Genomic DNA, 23,296 nt, shown 5'->3' on the forward strand with positions numbered 1-23,296 from the left:
CCACGGGGACTTCAGGAAGGGACGCTTCTGGAGATGCACTCTGGAGATTGCATTTACTAAACACCATTCTTCCTGGGTATGGTCTCATCTCACCCACACATTTTTACCTGCACATCTTCCTTGTGAACAGCTACCATGCTGCTCCCCACTATCTTAGGTATTGCCAAAATACACTTCCTGCAGATTTTAAAATCAGGAGTTTGTAAATGGTCATAAAATCTGAGAGGCAAAACATAATTTTGACTTTCTATTTCTAATCCCATGAACCTTCTTTCCCAGTGACTGCAACTTACTACATATAAAGAACTGGTCATAATCCCTGGAGATAGATAGATAGATAGATAGATTTTTTTTTTTTTTTTTTTTTTTTTAATGTCAAGAGTGTCAGTGTGGTGTCACAGAAAGGAAAAGGATAAAGGCCTCTGGAGCCGAGCTGTCCCACTGCGGTCAGTGCACCAAGCCAAGGAGTGTTTGCAAAGAGGCCAGCAGAATGGTATCGGCTCAGAGTATAAAAAACGAGTCAATCTCAAAGACAAAGTATGTAACAAATCTCAATCATTTTTACATTGACCCAATGTTGAAATACTGCCAATGCAATGTATTAAATAAAATAGACCATTAAATTAGTTTCACCTGTTTCTTTTTACTTTTTTAATATGACCGCAAGAAAGTTTTAAATTACGTATGTGCCTCATAATACATTATGAGCAGACAGTGCTGATACAGAGAAATCTAGTTCCACTCCTGTTTCTGCCACTGACTCATTATTCTAGAAAAGTTACAACTCCCACTCAACTTGACTCATGGTTTCAGTTTCTCAACATACCTCATTCAGCAAATGTACCTTATCTGATTGACTATAGTACTGCAGATAGTATACTAAGTACTTTTTAAAAAATCTGTACCTGCTCTACAATCTACCTCAAAGAATTACTTTAAAATACATTCTAAATGTAGGGTATTATCATCATCACTTCCCAACCATGATGACTTAAAGGACATCACTCTAACAAGGATTTCTCTTACATAAAGAAGGTGGAAGGAAGTTACACAAAATTTCCTAGTTTCACCTTCAGTCAATTAGGAATATGGAACGACAAGCCAAAGCAGGGATCATTTACATTTCAAAAGGTCTCCTCTTTACAAAGACAGTTTTCTTTTACACTTCGCTAAAGTGATCACAACCTATTCTAATTTACATAAACCCAATTTACACTGGACTTTTCATAAATGTCTCAAATGTATGAAACAAGTACATGCCTGGTCCTTGCTTCTTTTTCCAGAATCATTTTTTTTACTAATTAAATGGTTTTATGTGCTTTACGGGCACAATCATCACTGACCCATATCCCCTTCTCCCATAAATTCTATCTTCTTCAGTCTCTCTTTATATAATCCATATCTAAACCTGAGTTTGTCAATTCAGTAAATAAAGGGACTTTTTCCATCCCCTCCCCTGCACATGCTCTTTTTACACACACATACACAAACATATGCCTGTATCACTGTAATCGCACCAGTTACTTCCATTCTGTTAGTGGAATGCACATTGGACCACTACAGGGCCTCCCAGGAAGGAATTAAGTTAGTAACTTATTTTCTGTCGCTAATTTTTATTTCAAGCACAATTCACAGCTTAAATAAGAACTCTGTGGTCTGCTAGTAAATGTTTGTTGATATATATCAAATGCTGTGCTCTAAACTACTTCCCCAGCTTCTCCCGCTGAGAGGCTTCTCACTCATTTCCCTTTTCTTCACAACTACTGACACCTAGGATTTTCCAGCTTCACATCTCAACTGCAGCAACTGTGCATCAGGCTGGCTAGGCTGAGTCGCTCACCCCTGCAATATGTTCTAGATACCACTGTCAAACCTGTCCTCCTAAAATAGCACTTCACCTTGTCATTCTGCTCAAAAATGTTTCTGCAAATCCCTGCAAATGAAGTTAAATATCCTCGGTCTGGAACTTCCTACTGCTAGCTTTTAACACAAAATACTCAGCCCCAGCTTATCTTGTCTCTATTCAGTCTCAACCTCAAGCATCCGCTCATGATACCCTATACCTGGAATGTTCTTCCTCATCTTCTCCACTGAACCAAATTTCAATGGTTCCATATTTCTCTCACAGGACCTGCCTCCAACTACTCCAGTCCTCACCAGGCAGCACAAAGTACAGAAATAAAGACTGTCTCTAGAAAGAACCCAGGTACCAATCCTAGCCCTATAATTTATTTACCAGTCTCTGAACCTGAATAAATAAAGTTACTTCCCTAAGCAAATAATCAATCTTTCTTTCTTTCTTCCTTCTGTCTGCTCTTTAAAATAGGGTTAATGGTGCGCCTGGGTGGCTCAGTCAGTTAAGCATCTGACTCTTGATCTCAGCTCAGGTCTTGATTTCATGGTCATGAGTTTAAGCCCATGGTAGGCTCCACACGCAGTGGAACTTTATAAATAAATAAATAAGGCTAAGAAATTATTCAGAGTGGTTAGATCAAATGAAATAATGTATATCATCATCCTCATCATGATCATTCTAAAAGTTAACATTAAGTGCTCCCCACATACTCTCTGTCTCACTCCTAGGAACCCTTCTCGGGGAGGTACCATTCCCTATTGTTCAAGACAAGAAAACTGAAGCACAAGAAGCTGTGTGCAAGTGTCTACATAGCAATGACTCATACATACATATTAAAATTCCTTCTCAAAAAAAATACATAAAAAATAAAATTCCTTCTCAGGTCACATAGTGTGGACAGTTTTCCTTTTTAGCACTAAATAGCAGACTTATTCCTGCTTACCCTGGCTCTCCAAGAGAAAAGGTTTCTGGAAGACATCAATTGTCCCACACTTCCTTTGTTTGTCTATCCAACACCACTCAACTTGAGGAAAAGTACTCTGTTTATTCCCCTGTATTTATATCAACAAATAGTAGTATCTGACGTACAGTACGAAATCAAACCAAATCAAACCAGTTTCATTTAAGGAATCAGAATAATGATAGCTTGACCCATGGCAGAGGCTATTAGCTGTTCACCAAAACTAGTTTACGTTTCTTCTGAGTACTCAGCTAGATTCCATTTCCCAGCCTCCTCTGCAGTTAGCGCAGCCTTGTGACTACATTCCTGCCAACGAGAAGTCAATGTAAGAGATTTATGCCAATTCCAGGCTGGTTCATCAAAACCTTCCAAACATACCCCTTCTTCAAAACATACTCCGCGTCCTCCCCAGTATCTACAGATTAGAAGAGTATCTTGAAGTGACAGAAGATAACAGGACCTGGATCACAGAGTAACTGCCCTGCCACCACCCTCAACAGTCAGCGAACACACACTGGACTGTTACTTGAGCAAGATACAGACATATGCTAGGTATGAGCAAGTATACATTTTGGTGGTCCATGTCTAACAGCTTATAGGTAAGTCAGTACAAAATAGTAGGTCCTGTTGAATGTCTAAATAAATATGAGTTGAATAAATGGCTAGCAAAGACCAAGTGTTTAGAGAGTACTTACTGGCATAATGGGGTACATTGGGGGCTGTATGAAAAAGCTTGTGGATTCCATGCCCACAATAGCTTCGAACAACTGAAAACCCATTTGCTTGGGCATGCTTCTGAATAATGTTTCCCAATTCTCTGTATCGAACACCAGGTTTCACTGAAAGTAAAAAAGAAGAGTCATGACGAAGAGTAATAATAACTAATATTTACTGAGCAACTACTATCTATGTGCCAGCAACCTTTCTAAATGCTTTACATGCCTCCTTTATATGCCTCCATGTAAACAAATTATGTACAAAACTTTCAGATGAGGAAACCAAGGGACAGAGACTCTGTACCACCAGTAAATGGTGAAGTTGAGATTCAAACCAGTAGCACCTGTCTGTACTCCATCCTTTGGTGTAGAAAAGGATATGGGTGCAGTACGAAGGGCTTGGGGAGACGTACCTTTTGTTTTCTTAATAAACAAAAGAAGGGAAAACATGCATGTCTTCCTCTCCTTCTCGAAGGTCAAGTGTGCTACTCTTTTGAGAGAGAGAGATGGGGGTGCAGCAGAGGAGGTGGCACAGGAGAGAGAGAATCTTAAAGCAAGCTCCACACCCAGTGCAGAGAGCCCAACACAGGGCTTAATCCCATGACCCTGAGATCATGACCCAGGATGAATTCGAGAGTTGGATGTTTAACTGACTGAGCCACCCAGGTGCCCCAAGTGTGCTAGTCTTTTAAAGTAAACAGAAGAGGTAAGAAAGGAGAGAACACTGGGAGAAAAAGGAATGTCCAGAAAGTAACCTGACTTGTCCTCAGTTTCAGTCTGATCAATTTCTCAAAGAATTACTTCCCCTGGGCTTCTTTATCCCCATAAAAGTGACCCTAAAATTATTCAGAGCTGCCTCTGAACTCTGAACACAGGTATAGTATAGAAAGATACTTCTTGGGCGCCTGTGTGGCTCAATAAGTGAAGCCTTGCCTCTGGTTCAGGCAATGACCCCAGGGTGCTGGAATAGAGCCCCATATCAGGCTCCTTGCTCAGCAGGGAGACTGCTTCTCCCTCTGCTTTGCCCCTCCCCACTCTCAAATATAAGAAAAAAGATACTTCCTATTATAAGAAAAAAGATACTTCCTATTATATTTTCCTGCTCTGCTTAATTTTTATGACTTTTACCACTGTTTCAATCAAAATTAAAACAAATGAAGTGGTTCTCATTGCTGTTCTGGCTCCCCTAGCACTGAGACCCCCAGGAGCTGGGCCCTGTCAAGACTCCTGGGGAACCTAACCATGGTTCTGGGGGTCCTCAGACTCCATACAGTCTCCTACTCTGCCTACCTGATTTGCAAGCTGAGATTCAGATACAATGTATCTCCTCCAGCCAAGCAAATCTCTGGGAAAATAGCTCTAGTAATCATTTCAGTTAATATACACTTGCTTTTAACTCTATGTTCCAGCTGGACTTTTTTGGGGGGTGGGGAGGGTGATATGTTAATAATTTTGACGAACCCTGCTGACTTTCATAATGATTTGCTTGCATTCCCATCTGAGACTTCCTATCAGTCCCAGTCGTGGGGGAGGGAAAGCAAAATTTTAACTCATTTTGCACAATATACAACAAAGAAAATCCCTGTTCAAAAATAATGAGCAAGTAGAAGAGAAGAGATTCCTCCCCAGTTCTCAAACCCGAGGCAGTTCTCACACCAAGGATGCACCTCATTAAAATCCGGAGACGTTTCTGGCTGTCACAAGTAGGAGCGGCCGTGCAACTGGCGTCCGTCGGGTAAAGACCAGAAACGTGGCTAAACATCCTATGATGCACAGGACAGGCCCCACAACAAAGAACTCTCAGACCCCAAATACCAGTAACGGAGAGGCTGAGAAGCCCTATCCTAGAAGGAGAAGGTCAACAGGAGTGAAGCTCTCTACTGTTCTGCAACACACTCAGCTGCCAAGTTAACAGAAAATAGGGGGCAAGAATGATACACATGGTATTATTAATAGCACTTTCCAGAGATCAGGCAACTTTTGTTCCTTCCTGGCTACTGTTACGAAGACCTTGGTTTCTGATAGTTTCTTGGCAAGTTTCATTCCCGAGTCTTCATAAAACAACATTTTTACTGTCTGGTTACTTAAATCAACTCACAGAAAAGCAAAAAGGACATAAACACTGAACACATAATCTGGCAGAAACCTTAAAAGTTATTTTAAACTCCAACTTCCACAAATGAGAAACTAAACATCGTGGATTTTAAATAATCCACAATGAATAATAAGTAAAAAGAAATCTCATACCCTCTCATACACAGACACCTGAGAATATCACGTTTTCATTTCTCATTCCTCCAAATTTATTTGTAAAAATCTCATCATCTCCCATGTATGTTAAAATAGACTCAAAACAATAACAAATCTATGTCATTAGAGATAACTATGTGTTTGTCAAAAAACCTGGTCATGTCCAATACTTTGTTGATGATGTATCAGGTTTAGTGTGCAGGGGGTGGAGGGGGGTGAGGGGTGGTACAGATAATATACTAAACAATACAGCTAAAATGTTGTGGGTTTCAACTGAAAATGTTGTTTGCATGCAAACTGTCCTTTTAGTAACAGTCTGCTAGTATTCCGAAAAAGTCATTCCTTCTCTCTCCTCCCAAGAAAGTATAAACAACAACAAAAATATCTGTATGAGCTGTTTGCATGGAAAAAGCCTGAGCAAAAGCCTAGAGAAATATATTCATTAAAAAAAAAAAGTTATCATTCACTATAGTAGCAAGATACCTGGGAAAAACCAAATTAGTAGGGGAATAGCTGTAGAAATGTTTATACTATGGAATATAATATATAGCCATTAAAAGAAGGGATTAGATTTATGCATGCAGATACATACGCTAATTTGGAAAATTCATAAAGATCCTATTGAGAAAATATTAAATTACATACTACTACCAATACTATAACTCCATTTAACCTAACAAAACATACATACAGGTATATGTGGTCTGTCTGTTAATACACAGGGAAGAAAAAGATTAAACGTTAGAAGTAGGAAAAAACCTAAATGTTAAAAGTAGATTTAAAAAGACATAAAAAGGAAAAAGGTAAGTATAAAGGAAGATCATTCATTTTTCTCTCATAACCTAGCATCTTGTTTTTTATGAGAACATAATACTTGTAAAAGAATTAACAAGGAAAAAAAACTGCACTCAAGAACTATACATTCCTCTGCATTTATCAGCCAAAGAAAAGGCTAATAAATCACAGAAGAGATAAAGGATGACAAGCAATCATCTGGTCCTGGTCCACCTCATCAAGGATTCCCAAATCACCTATAAATCCATCACTGCTAAAATCCTAAGAAACTCAAGTTAGGGTAGAGGCAGAACTGGTAGGGACACGGAATGCAATAAAGAGCCAGGGGAGGCCCATCAACACAGAGCAGCTTCTGCGGGTGCCCAGCACAGACACTGACCTGCATCGATGGCTTGCATCAGGCACTCATACGTGGTCTGCACCAGCTTCCGCGCTCCCTCATCCACATCTCCAACAAAAAACGTCTCATTCAAGTCCCCATGATAACCATTGCGATAAAGAGTGATGTCCACTGCAAAACAACGGACAAATAAAAGGGCCACATTTGTTATTTCAAAATAGAAGTCACTTCTCCAACATGGCAGCATCAAGCATTTTCAGGAGCAAGACAATTACTGCATTCTCCAAGCAGACACTAAGGGATATATACAGTGACTTCCTGAAAGACACCCCTTGCCTGTAACTAAACTCACTGTGGAGAAAACGGAGTGGTCATGCAGCACAAGCCAGATGGTGGGCTTCTATACATACAACAGTAATCAGATCATGGGGGGCAGAAGAAACCTACTGAGAACACGTTCGTGCAAGATTAATAAGCCACATTAATAGCATTAAATGGAGAGTTATGCTACATTTTGACATTAAACAAAATACTTTCAATTACCATCTTCAACGAGTTTTTCCTCCTCCAAGCACATCCATAAATAGAAAAGCTTACGCTATTCTGTATTTATTTTTTCAAAAACTCATCTGCCTTCTCCTTATTTGTGAATATTCATCCCTCCCATTGTCCCCATATTTAAGAGGACAGACTACTAGTATATAAAACACTAAATGTATACATTAAATTGGTATTTTTAAACCATGAATTTTCAACCAACCTACAAGATCACAATATAGTGTGTTGGCTAACATGACACATATATTCCTGAAAAACCACACACATTATGCATGTAATAAAAGTAACAGGGTTTGTACAAAAAAAAGAGTTCAAGCAGACCCCTCAACACCTATAACATTTCATAAACAGACCCCTGACTGTTATAACCAGAATAAGAGGTGTCCGTTTTCCCTAGCACTGCATCCCCGGCAGCCTTCACCACTTGGGCTCATGCTTCCCGATCTGATACACAAAACTTTGAAGATATCTGATTACTAAAGAAGCCAAGTTCATCAATATTAAAAACACCATCTAGGGATGCCTTCTTTGTCGCTATGTCTTTTAACCCCAGAGGGAAATGTCTTGGCAGCTCCTTCCTCTGCACTTGCAAGATAGCTTAACACAGTGGTCCTCAGAGCCACATTCTGAACTTTTTACATCAAGGAAGGCTTCTGTACTTCTGTAGGATTTTAGCTATTTTCTTAGGGTTTTCAGATGTTACTAAAAACTTCTTATCTGTAAGAAAACCTGCCCTGATCTCTTCAAAATCATCAGTGGACTAAAAGGAAAAGGGGGAAAATATCCCAGTTGAATGAACATTACTTCCACATTTCACTCATCTTTCACCTATTTATCATTCACATACGATAACTGGCATTAAAGAAATTCATGCTGTACCAAACATATACTAGAAGTATCTTAAAAGCAGTATCTTAAATCATAAAAAAGTTTCCATATATTTAAGATTTCTTTTACATTTAAATACAAAAAAAGGGTAAGTCAAGACAGGAACAAAGTGAACAAAATGAAGTCACTATCAGATGTCCAAAACCTTGCTGTTGTTTCACTGATGGGGATAAAAGTCACACTTACATATTTCTTACCATTAACAATATCACCTTCTTGCAAGGGCCGTCTGTCTGGAATCCCATGGCAGATCACTTCATTCACTGAAGTACAACAAGACTTTGGGAAATTATAATAATTCAGGGGAGAAGGATAACAGTTTCTTGCAATACATGCCTACAATAAAGTAAAATACAGAGAAAATAATTTGGAATGAGCAAAAGAAAAAAATTAATCAGTATGCAATTAACCAGATTTTTTTAAAGATTGTGTTTATTTATTGAGAGAGAGAGTAAGAGTGTGCCAAGTGGGGGAAGAGGTAGAGGGAGAAGAAGAGAATCTCAAGCAGACTCCACAGGCACAGAGCCCAATGTAGGGCTCAAGTTCATGACCCTGAAATCAGGACCTGAGCCAAAATCAAGAGTCAGATGTTCAACAGACTGAGCCATCCAGGCACTGCAATTAGCCAGGTTTTAAAATTTGAAAAATGTGAAAAAATATGTTGCACAGATGCTAATGCTAATTTTGCTAATGAACTTAGTATTTTATTTTAGAAATAGTAGTAAATGTCATCTTAAACAATATATACCAGGCTTTATGCAATCCAGTTTACTAATAATTACAAAAGAAAAGCAAATTCACATATTAATGTGGAAAACTTACAAATACAAATGTTATGTATCTGAAGATTCTAGTTTAGAATTAACTACTTTTTATTAAAAATATATTATTTAAAATGAAAAGGTAATTCCTAAAGAAAATATTAACATGGACTTTTAATGTAATTATAATATCTTATACAACAACCCTATATCCCTGTGACCAAAAAAGGAATACCAACATAATTAAGAGATGATAAAGTACTTTCAGATACATTTTTAATCACTACATTCATATGGAACAACAAAGGAATGTCTAAGAAAACGGTTAGGTTTTTCTTAATGAATCTTATGTTACTTGGATATTTTTCCACAGTGGGAGTTATAGCATACATGCTTTCTCTTTCCATACTGCCACACAGTCTTCAGATGTAATTTTTAAGTAATTGCATATAATATGATTTGTGAAATACACCAAAATTTTACTGCCAATTCCATTATTATTGGAAAATTTAAATTAAGTTTCCTCAATTACATAAAATGTTACAACCAATAACTACATTCCTGTCACTTTTCCCTTACTTAATGATATACTCTTATACTTCTCACAGCCAGTATAAATAATAGTTTACACAGCAAACTGTCTTGACGAAAAATGCCAACTCCATCACTTACGAGTTGTGTCTAACATTGGACAAGTTAATTAACCCCTTCCTCAGTTTCTTTTCCTATACAAGGGAGACAACAGTGATATCTACTTCATGGAGCTGTTGCAGAGATTAAATAAGTTAGTAAAAGCAGCATGTAAAAGAGCACCTGGGAGCACCTGGGTGGCTCAGTCAGCTGGGCACCTGCATTCTGCTCAGGTCATGATCCCAGGGCCCTGGGATCAAGCCCCAAATCGGGCTCCTTGCTCAGCAGGGAGCCTCTTTCTCCCTCTTCCTCTGCCCCTCGCCCCAGCCTGTACACACGCTCAATCTCTAATAAATACACACACACACACACACACACACACACACACATTTATAAAGAGCACCTGAGCGATCACAAGTGCACAAAATGCTATTACTGCATATTACATATTTTATAATATATGGAACAATTTCCCCAAATCGGAATTTGTAGTTTTTTTTTTTAATAAAAAATTTTACCAGCTGGGGTGTCTGGTGGCTCAGACGGTAAACATCTGACTCTTGATTTCGACTCATGTACTGATCTCACCATCTGAGCGAGATGGAGCCTCGCTGCTGGGCTCCGTGCTGGGCAAGGAGGCTGCTTGGAATTCTCTTTCCCTCTGTCCCTCCCTCATTTGCACACATGGGCATGCACTTTCTCTCTCTTAATTAATAAATAATTTTATGAACATTTTTATGGCTCAAGACACACTGTCAAATTTCCTTTCAAGAAGGTTGTCCCAATTTACAGTAGCACCACCATGTAAAGAAGTACCAGCTTCATCTCCATAAAGGCAGTGGAAATAAACATCTTTAAAATACTGAACTAATTCAGTAGGTCTTCATGATTTGCTTTTGTTTGATTACCAAAGGAGGTTTAATTAGTTTTCCCTGTGATTTATTAACTAATTATTGTTCTTCTCTTGTGAACAATCTACTCATATAATGTGTGCATTCATTACTACTCATGTACTAAGGTCTCTCCATGATGGATAGGCAATCTTTATAAAAAAGATACCCTGTATTGTATTTACTACAAACACTGATCTATTTACTACTTTGTTATTATAGATATGAAAGGGAACATTTTTCTACTAATCTAGTTTCAGAAGTTGTATTCTTCTTTATTTCAGAATACATAATGTATGTAGTGGCATGGTTTATTTAAAGCACTAGCGTTAAAAAAATAAAGCACTATAAATTTGTAAAATTACCATTTTATAAAAACTAAACTAAACATAAAATGTGAGATTTCAGAAACAAGGTATTTCAAGCTCACCTCAGACATCAATATCATAGATACTTAAAAATGGGAATAAAGACTTAAATATTTTCTATATTGAAATAAAGCAAGAATCTGCTTTCAAATTAGCTATGTTAATTTAGACATTACTTTTGACATTTAGAACTTAAGTTTCCTTAATTTTTAGAAGCCTAAAACATCTAATAATGTGAAAAACATTTTCAAAAGTAGAGTTCTTACTAAGTGTACAGCATGATCTATTTCTTCAGTAGTCACACCGGGTTTAATCATGCCAGCAGCAATGTCCAACACTTCTCTAGCAAGCTGTAAAAAAGAAATATTTAATACATTCAAGAAGAAATGAAACAGAAAGAGGAATCTGTATGTTGTACTATCTTGGGTTTTGTGAGAGAATCGTACCCTAAATATTATAATCTTGAATTTTCATTTTTTAAAACCATTTCCATTTCTAATGGCCATCAATCAACAGATGTGTGTGTATAATATATAGATAAAATTGGGCTAACTAGCTTAATAAGTAAGCATGCCTGATTTCTATGTGAAAATGCACATCCTAGGAATCTAAACAATAATCAACTAGTGGAAGTTAAGTCTTCTCACATTTTTATACTTCATAGTTACAGCAGCTTCCCATTATCTCTAGTGACACCTGAAACCAGTACCAGACTGTACCAAAACCAACATATGCTATGTCTTCCTACACATATAAACCTATGATAAAATTTAATTTATAAATGACAGTGAGAGATTAATAACAATAATAGAATAATTATAACAATATACTCTAATAAAAGTTACATGAATGTGATTTCCCTCTCTCAAAATAGCTTGCTATACTGTACTCACCCCTCTGGGGATGATGTGAGATGATAAAATGCTGTCACGATGAGATGAAGTGAATGACACAGGCACTGTGATGTAGCACTAGGGTACTGATGTATTCTGACAATACATCAGAAAAAAGATCAACTGCCTCCAGACCGTGGTTGACCACGGATAACTTAAACCATGGAAAGCGAAACCACAGATAAGGGTGGGCTACTGTATTTCATGGCTTTAACGGAGGCTTTAACTTAAAGTTATATAAAGGCTTAAACTTTACCTTATTGTTATGATGACTCACGAAAATAAAATGACAAAATACCACGAATACCTGGTTCTTTTAAAAAAAAAATTTTTCAAAAAATTGACTGCCAAAATACCATGAATACCTGGTTCTTTAAAAAAAAAAAGTGTCAAAAAACTGACTGCCAACTAAGCTAGATTACCTGCCATATTATTTTTCAAATAGGCTATCCAAGCTATCGATGTAGAAAACAATAGTTGCATAAAATTATAGGCTAACACTAGTTTAAGGAAAAGTAAGTATGGCTAGCCAAAGTCTAACAATATAACAACTGCTACCTTTATACATCAACAAATCATTGACTTCATGTCTAATTACTCCATGTCCACTTAAACATAGTTTACCACATGGAGAAAAAAGTAACTCTTACCCTACATACAAGTCGCATCCCTTCTATATCTTCAGACGAGAGTAATTTAATTTGAGAAGTACCTTTAAGAGCCTGTTCAGATTCAGACATTCCTGAAAAAGAGAATCAGTAAGAAAAAACAAAACGAATGGACAGATGTAGTATTTATTAGCAGAGTTGTCTTCCTGACAAAACAATAATCGTCAAGTCTCACTACTTCGCACAATGGTATCTCACCATTTTAGAGGGTCCAGGTCAGGTATTTTTTAAAAATATTTCCAACGTGAAAAGAAAATTTGCTAAACAAACAGAAGAAAGAATTCTAAAGAATAAACTCCCAGATCAGAAATCAGTCAATGTGGGATACTTATCACGTGACAGGCAATATGCTGGTAAGGTCAGTAAATGATTCACACTAAACAGTACTATACAATTTACAAATTGCTATCATGATCATCAACTTATGAAGCAATTATACACCAACAACTGATGAATTATTATACCCATTGATTTTTTTTAAACAAGAACCTAAGTTGGTGTTTTTCAAACTGTAGCAACTAACATTTTTTTAAAGTAAATACATGGAACAGAAAATATTAGACTAAATCAAATAGAATAGGAGTAAGAGCTGTTGTGGAATGTTTGTTAATTTACACACACACACACACACACACACAATCATGTTATAAAATCCATTTCTCATCCTAGGTCACAGTCAAAAAAGTTTGAAAAATTTTGCCCTAAGAATCTTAACTAAGGGCGCCTGGGTGGCTCAGTTGGTTGGACGACTGCTTTCAGCTCAGGTCATGATCCTGGAGTCCCGGGATCGAGTCCCGCATCGGGCTCCCAGCTCCATGGGGAGTCTGCTTCTCCCTCTGACCTTCTCCTTGCTCATGCTCTCTCTCACTCTCTCTCTCTCAAGTAAATAAATAAAATCCTTAAAAAAAAAAAAAAAGAATCTTAACTAATAAAACTAGCTTAGTTCAAATTATTCATACATTTGAAAAGTGTCACAGTCAATATAATGGTTATTTCAAAACTTGACAAAAGGGAATATAATAAACCATAAACTAAGCTTTTTTATAAATGATTTTTAAAAATCCCAAATAAAGTCTTATCAAACAGAATCCAAAAAACATAAAATAAAGCATGATTTAAATGAGATTCACAGTGGAAAGGCAAGAATAGTTCAATAGTAACAAATCTATTAATAAAATTCATCAGGGCCACAGATTAAGAGAGGAAGGATAAATGATCATCTTCAAAGATAATTCTGATAACATGACCAACTAACACCTTAACATGACAAATACAAATCTCAAGCTAAGAACCATCGTCATGGAATGCCCACTTATCAGGAATATTATTTAACGTTCTGACGGCACTAACAAATGTAATTAAACAGAAGAAAGAATAAGAAGTATAAAACTAGAAAGAAAAGAACAAAATCCTCACCACTTTTAGATATGATTATGAGACCCTAGAACGAGGGAATATCTGATGACTACAAATAAGAATGCAGCAGTTGGCAGAATATCAGATAAATGTATCAAAGTCAATTAACTTTCCCACATACAAACCATTGCTACAAAATACAGAAGATACTCTTCATAAGAATAACTAAACAAGATAAAGTATCTAGGAATAAATAATAACAACAACCAAAAAAAAAAAAAAACAAAACTATTGAAAACACCACTAAAAGACATAGAAGGAGACAAAGGAGAAAAACACCCTACTCTTGGGTAGGAATACTCAATATTGTAAAGGTGTGAATTCTTCCAATATTAATCTATAAATTTAATGCTATCCCAAGAAAAATGGCAACAGGATATTTTTGGGAACCAGACAAACAGATTCTAAATTTCACATGGAAAAGCAAACATGCAAGAATCTCGGGAAAATTCTGAAAAAAGAGGAAAGGTGGCATAACAAGGCTTACCAAGTATTAAAACATTATATAGCAATAATAATTAAAAGAGTTTGGTGGGGCGCCTGGGTGGCCTGTGGGTTGAGTTAATGCCTTCGGCTCAGGTCATGATCTCAGGGTCCTAGGATCAAGCCCCACATCAGGCTCTCTGTTCAGCAGGAGCCTGCTTCTCCCTCTAATGCTCCCTCTGCTCTCCCTCTCTCTAATAAATAAATAAAATCTTTTAAAAAAAAAAAAAGAGTTTGGCAATGGCACAATGATTAGGTTAGACAGTCAATGAAACAGATCAGAAACCAAAAACAAACCCAAACATGTAAGAATTAACTATAAAGATATAGATTGCATTTTACAATCAATTAAAAGACAACGGATTTGCTTAAACACTAGTGATATGACAACCAGATACTCTGACAGAAAAATTAAGTTGTATCCCTGTTTAACGCCTAATAATAAATGATAAAAGCATCAAAAATCTTATCATACACAAAAAGAGTGAAACCACGAAAGAGTGGAAAAAAAGACAAGAAAAATATTTTTTATAATATCTGAACCAGAAAGGTCTTTCTGGTTCATCAAGCCATAGACACCTTGAAAGAAAACACTGATAAATTTTATTATGGAAAAATGTTTCAAGTCTGTCATAAATGTAATGTTACAAAGACAAAAAAGTAAATATTCAGTTGGGAAAAAACATTTATAGCACATACATCAAGGGATTATTTTTCTTAATATACAAAGAGTACTTACAACTCAGAATAGAAAAAACTACAAATCTAAGGTGGGGAAGCCTAGAAATATGAACAGACAGATCAAGAGGAAAAAAAATAAAAATGACCTTTAACATATAAAAAGATGCTCAACCTTACAATTTAAGAATATAAATTACAGTATCAATTAGCACAAATCATAAAACTTGGCAAGAGTCAATATAAGGGAGAATATAGGAAAAGAAACCCCCATATGTTTTTAATGAGAGTAACAAATGGCAAAAAGCTCTGAAATTTGTAATAACTCTCAAAATTAAAAAATGCATGCATTCTTTGCTCTACTCACTCACTTTAGCCAATTAACCTACAGAAATACTCTCACATGTTCACAAAGATGCAATTATAAGAACAGTTACTGCAATCAAATTTTAAGAAGTAAAAACCTGAAAATAAACTAGCCATGTATTAGAAGAGGCCTGGCTTACCCAACTGTGACGCATCCACATAATGGAATATACCTCAGTCATTAAAAAGAAAGAGGTGGGTTTATATGGGTTTATACAGAATGTTTCCAAGAAGTATTGGGAATATCACAAAAAGTGAAAAGGTGTATATGGTTTGTCCCTTTTGTGTGTAAGTGGGGGTGGGTATTTATATGCGTATACACATAAAATATCCCTAGAAAGTGTCCCAAGAAACTGTTAACACTGGTTACCTATGAGGAATAGGACTTACTTTTCACTGTATAACATTTTATCCTATTAGAATTTACCTCGTCTTTTTTTTAAAAAACACAAATTAAAACTATACTCAAGTATATTAAGTACAGAGTAATGAAATTATACATCCTTAACAATGTTCTTTCATTCAGACTGTCCTGTCCTTCAATTCATCTGAAATTGTGGAATTTAACGAAATTTTAAAATTATATTCATGGGACGCCTGGCCTGGATGGCTCAGTCTATTAAACAGCCAACTATAGCTTTTGGCTCAGGTCAAGATCTCAGGACATTGACCCTGAGCACTACAATGGGCTCCGTGCTCAGCCAGGGAATCTGCTTGTGGATTCTCTTCTCCCTCTCCCTCTACCCCTCCCACTGCCTGTATGCACTCTCTCTCTTTCTATCTCTAAGATAAATCAATAAATAAATCTTTAAAAAAAAATAAAATTATATTCATAAGAAGTTAATACACCTCCCACTTCTTAGAGAACAAACCAAAGCAAAGGTAGCTAGCTTAGTAGATTAAACCACAGAAAAAGGATGATACTCAACATTTTAGACATGAAAAATCAGTAATGTCACACAGTCCAGCTGAAGCTATGTGTGTAGGCCCTACAATCAGACCGCTTCACTAACCTGTGTTGCAAATTACATTATTACATTACATTACAAATTACATTATCTTCTCTGGGTGCCTCACTATCAATGTCTATAAAACGGAGAAGATCACGAAACCCAACTCAGGGGTGGTCAAAGTATTAAATGGAGAAAGGAATACACATAAAGAACTTAGCATGGTGCCTGACACATAGTCATGAAAGAGTAAGTACTAGTTATAGAATCAATCATCCTGACTACTATTTCTATTACTGCTACAGCCCAGAGTCTTTAGTTAGACATTCAATCAAGGACTCCACAAGCTGTTTTTTATCTCAATAGATAGTACATAATTAAGGTAGGAGGACATGTTAAAATCAAAACAATTTTTTAATTTAGAAGTTGACAGAACAACACAAAATACATTATGTTAAATGTACCCACTAGCAGCTACATAAACAATGTTTTCAGAATTGGGTAGATTTCTAAAGGAAGGAAAGAAACTTTAATTGTTGCAAATGTTCTAGTGTGTCTCAGAAAAACATGTTTACATTTACTGGAAATCCAGCACTGAAAAATTTCTATCCAAAAAAACCCAAAACAAAACAAAACAAACACCTGCTTTCCTTTGCAGTAGTCACCAAGCCCACAAATTAAAAAATGAAGAATCAGCACAGAATTTACCTAAAGGGTGATCAGCATAATCTGGTCTTTGAATATAGCTTGGCACCGGCCTTGTTGGCATCTAAAAACATCAAAGAGGTTAGTTAAAACCAATTCAAATCTGGAAGTAACTTTCATTATTAAAATTTACTAACAAAGATAAAAAGTAGGGGAAAAGACACTAAAGATAAAAGTTCATTCATAAATATAAATGGAAAACAAGTTTTAAATGACATCTTAAATATCGTTATCTATTTCATGAAGACTAAGCCTTCCTTTCCTAGTGGCTAACGCCACTCCCTTTCTGAGGATATTTTAAAAAGGAGGAGAACAGACAAGTTAAGATGACATGGACAGCAACATGCCCATGTTGCTCCAAACAAACTAGCAAACCAAAAACAGTAATAAAATAATATCTCAAAGTATATCTACATCAATACGCTCCCATTACCTCTGCAGGTAGAATTAAAAATATTTTCTCATATTTTTTGTATTTTTCCAAATTTAAAAATAAAAGATACACTCCTTTGATAAAAAGAAAACCATCAGTAAAGAGTTTTTAAATACTTAAGGATGGCAAACAGATGTCAATGTAAGTCAATTCCTAGGTTAAGATTCTTGAGGTCCACCTGCCAAGAACCATAGGAAGGGGTGGGAGTGGCAGAAAAGCTGTATCTAAATTAAGGTGGATATATATCCTGCTTTAAAAAAACTAAGAAAATAGTAATATACACTATTACTGTGCGGGGCAAAAAATATCTATTCTACCTCATTTTTTAAAGATTAAAACGTTTTTAAGCCTTTCACTTAGAATTGTTTCTGCTTTGTCCATGACTGTCTATTATCCTAAATTCCAAGTACGATATCATAAAAGCTAAAGAGCTAGAATGCAAATTTGATCCTGATTGTGTGATTAATAACTTTAATACAAAACACATGTGTCATTTTTAGAAAACTGAAAATTGTTTTAAAGGAAAGTAAAATTTTGGGCACCTCAGTCAGTTGAGTGTCTGACTTTGGCTCAGCTCATGATCTCAGGATCTTGGGATCGAGACTGTTAGCAACAGCAGGCTCCCTGCTCAGTGGGAAGTATGCTTCTCCCTCTCCTCCTGCTTATCCTCCCCCTCTCTCTCTCTCTCAAATAAATAAATTAAACCTTAAAAAAAAAAAAAAGAATGTAAAATTTTTATTACCTTATTTACTCACCAGTGGGTAATGTGGTCTGAGTTTCCCAGTATATCGATAGCCTGCCCATGGATCAGTGTTAATATCACCTTCTACAGTCCAGGAAGACACTTCTCGCTTGGCCTTTTCATCTTCTAGGAGGTAGGCAGACAAGAAAAAAAGAGAAAGAAATACTTCAGCTGTCAAGCTATTGAGGACAAGAATACTTGAACTATCACTTGTTTGGAAACCAAGCCACAGAGCCCAGGCATAAAAATCTAACAAACTTCCACCCTAACCTAAATCATCAAAGCTTCTGCTTTCTTGCTATGTTCACAACCCTATGACTGCTCAAAGATCTCACTGTCTTGGGAGAAAAGACCCAAGCTAAACATATTCCAAGATTTTACACAATTTCAAACTGGAATAGCTCAGAGAACTCCTTTTCCAAGAAAATGCTAAATGTATTCTCTCCACAGTGTCAATTTATAGGAAGCCCATTTTTTTTAAAATATAAAATCTTAAGCCTAGGCAAAACTTCCCAACTGAGAGCAGATGTTACAAATGGATTCTGTGCTCCTACTGAAAGAACAGACTCTAAATAGTTCCACACCAAATTTAAAGTAAAAAATAAGAATTTCCCACTTATTTGACAAGTAGCTTTCAGACTAGTACTTCAGAATGTTTTGAAAATTTTATAGTCATCATATGCCTTTTTTCAGAAAAGGAGAAATAGAAGAAAGTAGGGAAGTCAAAGATAAGAGGAGAGACCAATCAATAGAAAACTACTGAAAACTCGATAGAAAAATTAAGAATCACACACACTCACTCTTGCCAGGTTAGCTATTAATACATAATGTTAATGCACCTGACTTCTTTGCATATGAAGAGACCCTCAATGTTGTTTGATGCCAGCACCTTGACTGCACCTCTCCTCCACCAAGTAAAATAAAAGTAACCTAAGACTTTAACATAGCAGCAATTCAAATCCATCCTATACCAAATCAACCTGAACACCTCCCAATGCACATCGGTCTTCTCCTGTTTACCGTTAAGCTATCATAGCTTTTGAAAGTCAGATTTTTAAAAAATTTAAAAAACAAATCAAAGTCAGATTTCAAACAAAAATTTCTGAGGTCTGCAAGGAAAATAGAACTCCCCCCTTTAAACAATCTAAATATCCAAAATTGGGGAGAACAGAAAGACTCACACAGTGTTTGTTGGGCTAAAGAAGAATGGTGAAATGAGTGAAGGGGGTCCAAAAGTATAAACTTCCAGTTATAAGATAAGTAAGTTCTAGGCATGACAAATACAGCATGATGACTAAAGTTAACAACAACAAAAAGACCATCGACACTAACTGACTCCTCATTTTATAGAGGAAGAAACTGAGGCAGTATGGCCCACAAGAGCAGAGACATGTAGCAATGCTGGCTCCCAGGGCAATGCCCTCTCCACGGAGCCCATGGTCAACCTGGAATTGAAAGGTGGTTGAAGCACAATGGACAAGACTGCAAAAATACAGCCAGTCCAGTCACATTACTTTGGAAATGCAAAGTATTTGTAATTGTCACTAAAAATCGTGACAACCTAAAATCTACTGTATGATTTACAACTTTTACAGGTCAGAAATGCGAAGTAGTTACATTACTTTGGAATGCAATTATAATATTATATATAAAGGAAAGGAATGGAAAAGAGTAAGACTAGAAAATAAGAATAAGAAGAGCAAAGGAAAAGAAAAGCTCTGTCATGCTCCTGATTTTGAGATCTTTCTCCCCTCTGGAGTTCAAGAAAGCCACGGAGGACATGAATGTCAATAGGAAAACTGTTACACATCCCAGGACAAAAACAGACTCCATTCATTACCCCCAGAGTCAAACATTTCAGAAAACAGTTCAAAATGCAGGCAAATGGATGCCTGCTTCAGCTATCAGTTACATCAAGTGCTTTGTCTGAAATACAAACTTCAAGATTAATTTTCACCTGAAACCTAGGACAGAACAGCAAACAAGATATAGGCTTTTTGGTCTGACATACTGTAGGGAGTGTGGAAGGAGCAGAAGAGATGTGCAATCTTTCAAAGCTTCCTGATGATCTGTGTTCAGGCCTTTCCAAAGTCTAATTTCAAAAGAGAATTAAAAGCAGACCTCCAAGGGACGCCTGGGTGGCTCAGTCATTAAGCATCTGCCTTCAGCTCAGGTCATGATCTCAGCGTCCTGGGATCCAGTCCCACATAGGGCTCCCTGCTCAGTAGGGAGCCTGCCTCTCCCTCTGCCCTCCCCTCTACTTGTAGGCATTCTCTCTCTCTCTGTCTCTCTCAAATAAATAAATAAAATCTTTAAAAAAAAAAAAAAGCAGACCTCCAACAGATAACATAACTCAAAGCTACCCAAATAAATTAAGACTGAATGATGGCTATTTCTTTTCTAATCTCCAGGTATAATTTACTTAGGGAAATTGACACTTCAAAAGTAAGTTAGTTTACATTTTAGGATCAGTTTGCTCTAACCCTCAATGCTAGACACATTAACAGTGTCTACCTAGTAAGCATGAATTGTACTGGGGGGTTAGGAACAAAACTATTTACTAATTGGTCTTTGTCAAAAGACTGAAAACACAGGACAGTGTAAATAAACCTCTGTAGCTGTCTTTCAAACATTTCAATGCAAAAAGACCAGCCAGGTACAGCACAGGTAGCGGCAAAGAGTAACCGGTATGCACAAGGTGTGACCCAAAGCACTGCACATGCAGGCCTCACTCTTGAAAAGGTCCTGCACAGGCGGCCCCCTCCTAGTCAGCGGATACAGAACTGCACCCATCTCAGCTTTGCCTGGGACAGGATCTTCTGCTCACAATCCTGAATCAGTTCTTGCAGAGACAATTATTAAACAATTGTTGAGCACTTACTAGGCATTGTACACATGCTAAGCACTTGATGTGGATTTATTTAATCCTTGTAACAAACCTATAATTTTAGCACTTTGGAGGTAAGGCTTAACGTAATCCATGCTCACAAAGCTTGGTGGAACCAGTTCTGAATGATTACGTAACACCTTCTGTCTGCAATCCAAAAATCAAGCATACTAGGTTCGGAGCAATAGAGAAGTAGAATAAAAAGAATTACTTAAAGGTTTGGGGTTTGGGGACGCCTGGGTGGCTCAGTTGGTTAAACAGCTGCCTTCAGCTCAGGTCATGATCCCAGAGTCCTGGGATCGAGTCTCACATCAGGCTCCTTGCTGGCAGGGAGCCTGCTTCTCCCTCTGCCTCTGCCTGCCACTCTGTCTACCTGTGCTCACTCTCGCTCCTCTCTCTCTGACAAATAAATAAATAAAATCTTTAAAAAAAAAAAAAAAGTTTCGGGTTTGTTTTTGTTTTTAAGATTTTATTTATTTATTTGACAGAGATCACAACATCACAACTAGGCAGAGAGGCAGGCAGAGAGAGAGGGGGAAACGGGCTCCCTGCTGAGCAGACAGCCTCATGTGGGGCTCAATCTTAGGACTCTGGGATCATGACCTGAGCCGAAGACAGAGAGGCTTAACCTACTAAGCCATCCGGGTGCCCCTGGGTTTTTTTTTAAAAATAGAGTTTTCATATCATACTTTTGGCAATTCAAAAGGTACTTCTAAAGTGCTCCTCCTACCTTTTATTGGAGGCAAAGGTGACAAAGAAACATACTGATTTTATCAGTGATAAACTAAAAACAGTAATAACTAAAACCTACTGTATTATCATTTACAACTTTTACAGGTAAGACTGAAAGCCAATGCTACTGTGTGCATTCTGACAGGAGATACATGTTGGCAGTATGTGCCCAGCAACAGTCAACACTGTGTGCCTTTAAGGGCTCTGCAATCTAACCGGTCTTCTTCACTAGGACACATGAAAAGTAAATTCTGCCCTTGAGTCATTTCTTTAACTCACACTTGAAATTTTCCTAAGGCCTGATTAGCTTCTGCAATCAAAACAACTCCAGGTCCAGATGGCTTCACTGGTAAATTCTACCAAATATTTACAGAAGAAGTAATACCAATTCTACACAATCTCTTCTAGAAAAGAAAAAAGAGGAGGGAACATCTTCCATTTCATGAGTCCAGGATTACTCTCATGCCAAAACTAGGCAAAAATATTAAAAGCAAATGACAGACTAATATCCTGCACCAATATAAATATAAATCAGGAATTTAATTACAGATCAGTACACATTATAGTTTTAAGAAAAAGAGGGATGCCTGGGTGGCTCAGTCAGTTAAGCATCTGCCTTCAGCTCAAGTCATGCTCCCAGGGTCTAGGATCTAGTACCACATCGGGCTCCCTGCTAGGCGAGAGGCCTGCTTCTCCTTCTCTCCCCTGCTCCTGCTCTCTCTCGCTACATCTGTCTCTCTCAAATAAAGAAAGAAAATCTTAAAAAGAAAAAGGCTGAGTATAACATCTTCACAAAATGAACTGCATGCTATATATTCTCTCACTATTGTTTCTTGGAATAAGATATGCCTAGTTCTAATATGCCTGGTTCCTTGCCAGCCCAATATTCTTTTCTACTGATCCCTTTCCAGATACTCCTCTTAGCCCTAGATACCAACCCTCCCCACACCATTTCCTCCTCTAGGACTGTCCTCCCCAGTGGGTGTAGTCGGGTTCAATTTAATAGGATATGAAAGATACAGGGCTGGCCAGCTGAGGGCTGTCTCTATCCAGCACAGCCCAAAGGGATCAAGACAGTGCTCACCCACTAAGAAAACCATCCCCAAAGATCCAAGAGGGCACCATTTAAAAGATGGCACCATAGTAAACACTAGAGCAATGAGTAAAATGCAAAAAGTTTCAGTCTGAAGCATAATAATTACGATCTTTTTACTTAGGGTACCTTAGCTGTTGAATTCTCTTGGAGTATAGGTTGTAATGGCGCTTCATTTCCTGTAGGACTCCAGTATTAAAGAAACACACACACGTGGGGCACCTGGGTGGCTCAGTCA

The 23,296-nt window shown here is 37.2% G+C and overlaps 1 protein-coding gene across 2 annotated transcripts in view; it reads right to left on the reverse strand.

The window, feature by feature from the left end:
- Positions 1–23,296, reverse strand: part of METAP1 (methionyl aminopeptidase 1) — a 73,443-nt gene that overhangs the window by 12,849 nt on the left and 37,298 nt on the right. Inside the window, exons 3-9 of one of the 2 annotated variants that reach the window (XM_044224432.1) lie at positions 18,360–18,469; positions 17,175–17,235; positions 12,556–12,647; positions 11,279–11,362; positions 8,561–8,699; positions 6,957–7,088; positions 3,512–3,655 (exon numbers count right to left, since the gene is read on the reverse strand). In XM_044224432.1, coding sequence (XP_044080367.1) covers positions 3,512–3,655; positions 6,957–7,088; positions 8,561–8,699; positions 11,279–11,362; positions 12,556–12,647; positions 17,175–17,235; positions 18,360–18,469 — 762 coding nt within the window. Of the gene's footprint in view, positions 1–3,511; positions 3,656–6,956; positions 7,089–8,560; positions 8,700–11,278; positions 11,363–12,555; positions 12,648–17,174; positions 17,236–18,359; positions 18,473–23,296 lie in introns of both variants that reach the window. The other variant, XM_044224431.1, reaches the window with a different exon arrangement.

The sequence above is a fragment of the Neovison vison genome, chromosome 11 (genome assembly GCF_020171115.1).
Source record: "Neovison vison isolate M4711 chromosome 11, ASM_NN_V1, whole genome shotgun sequence".
Taxonomy (NCBI): Eukaryota; Metazoa; Chordata; class Mammalia; order Carnivora; family Mustelidae; genus Neogale; species Neogale vison.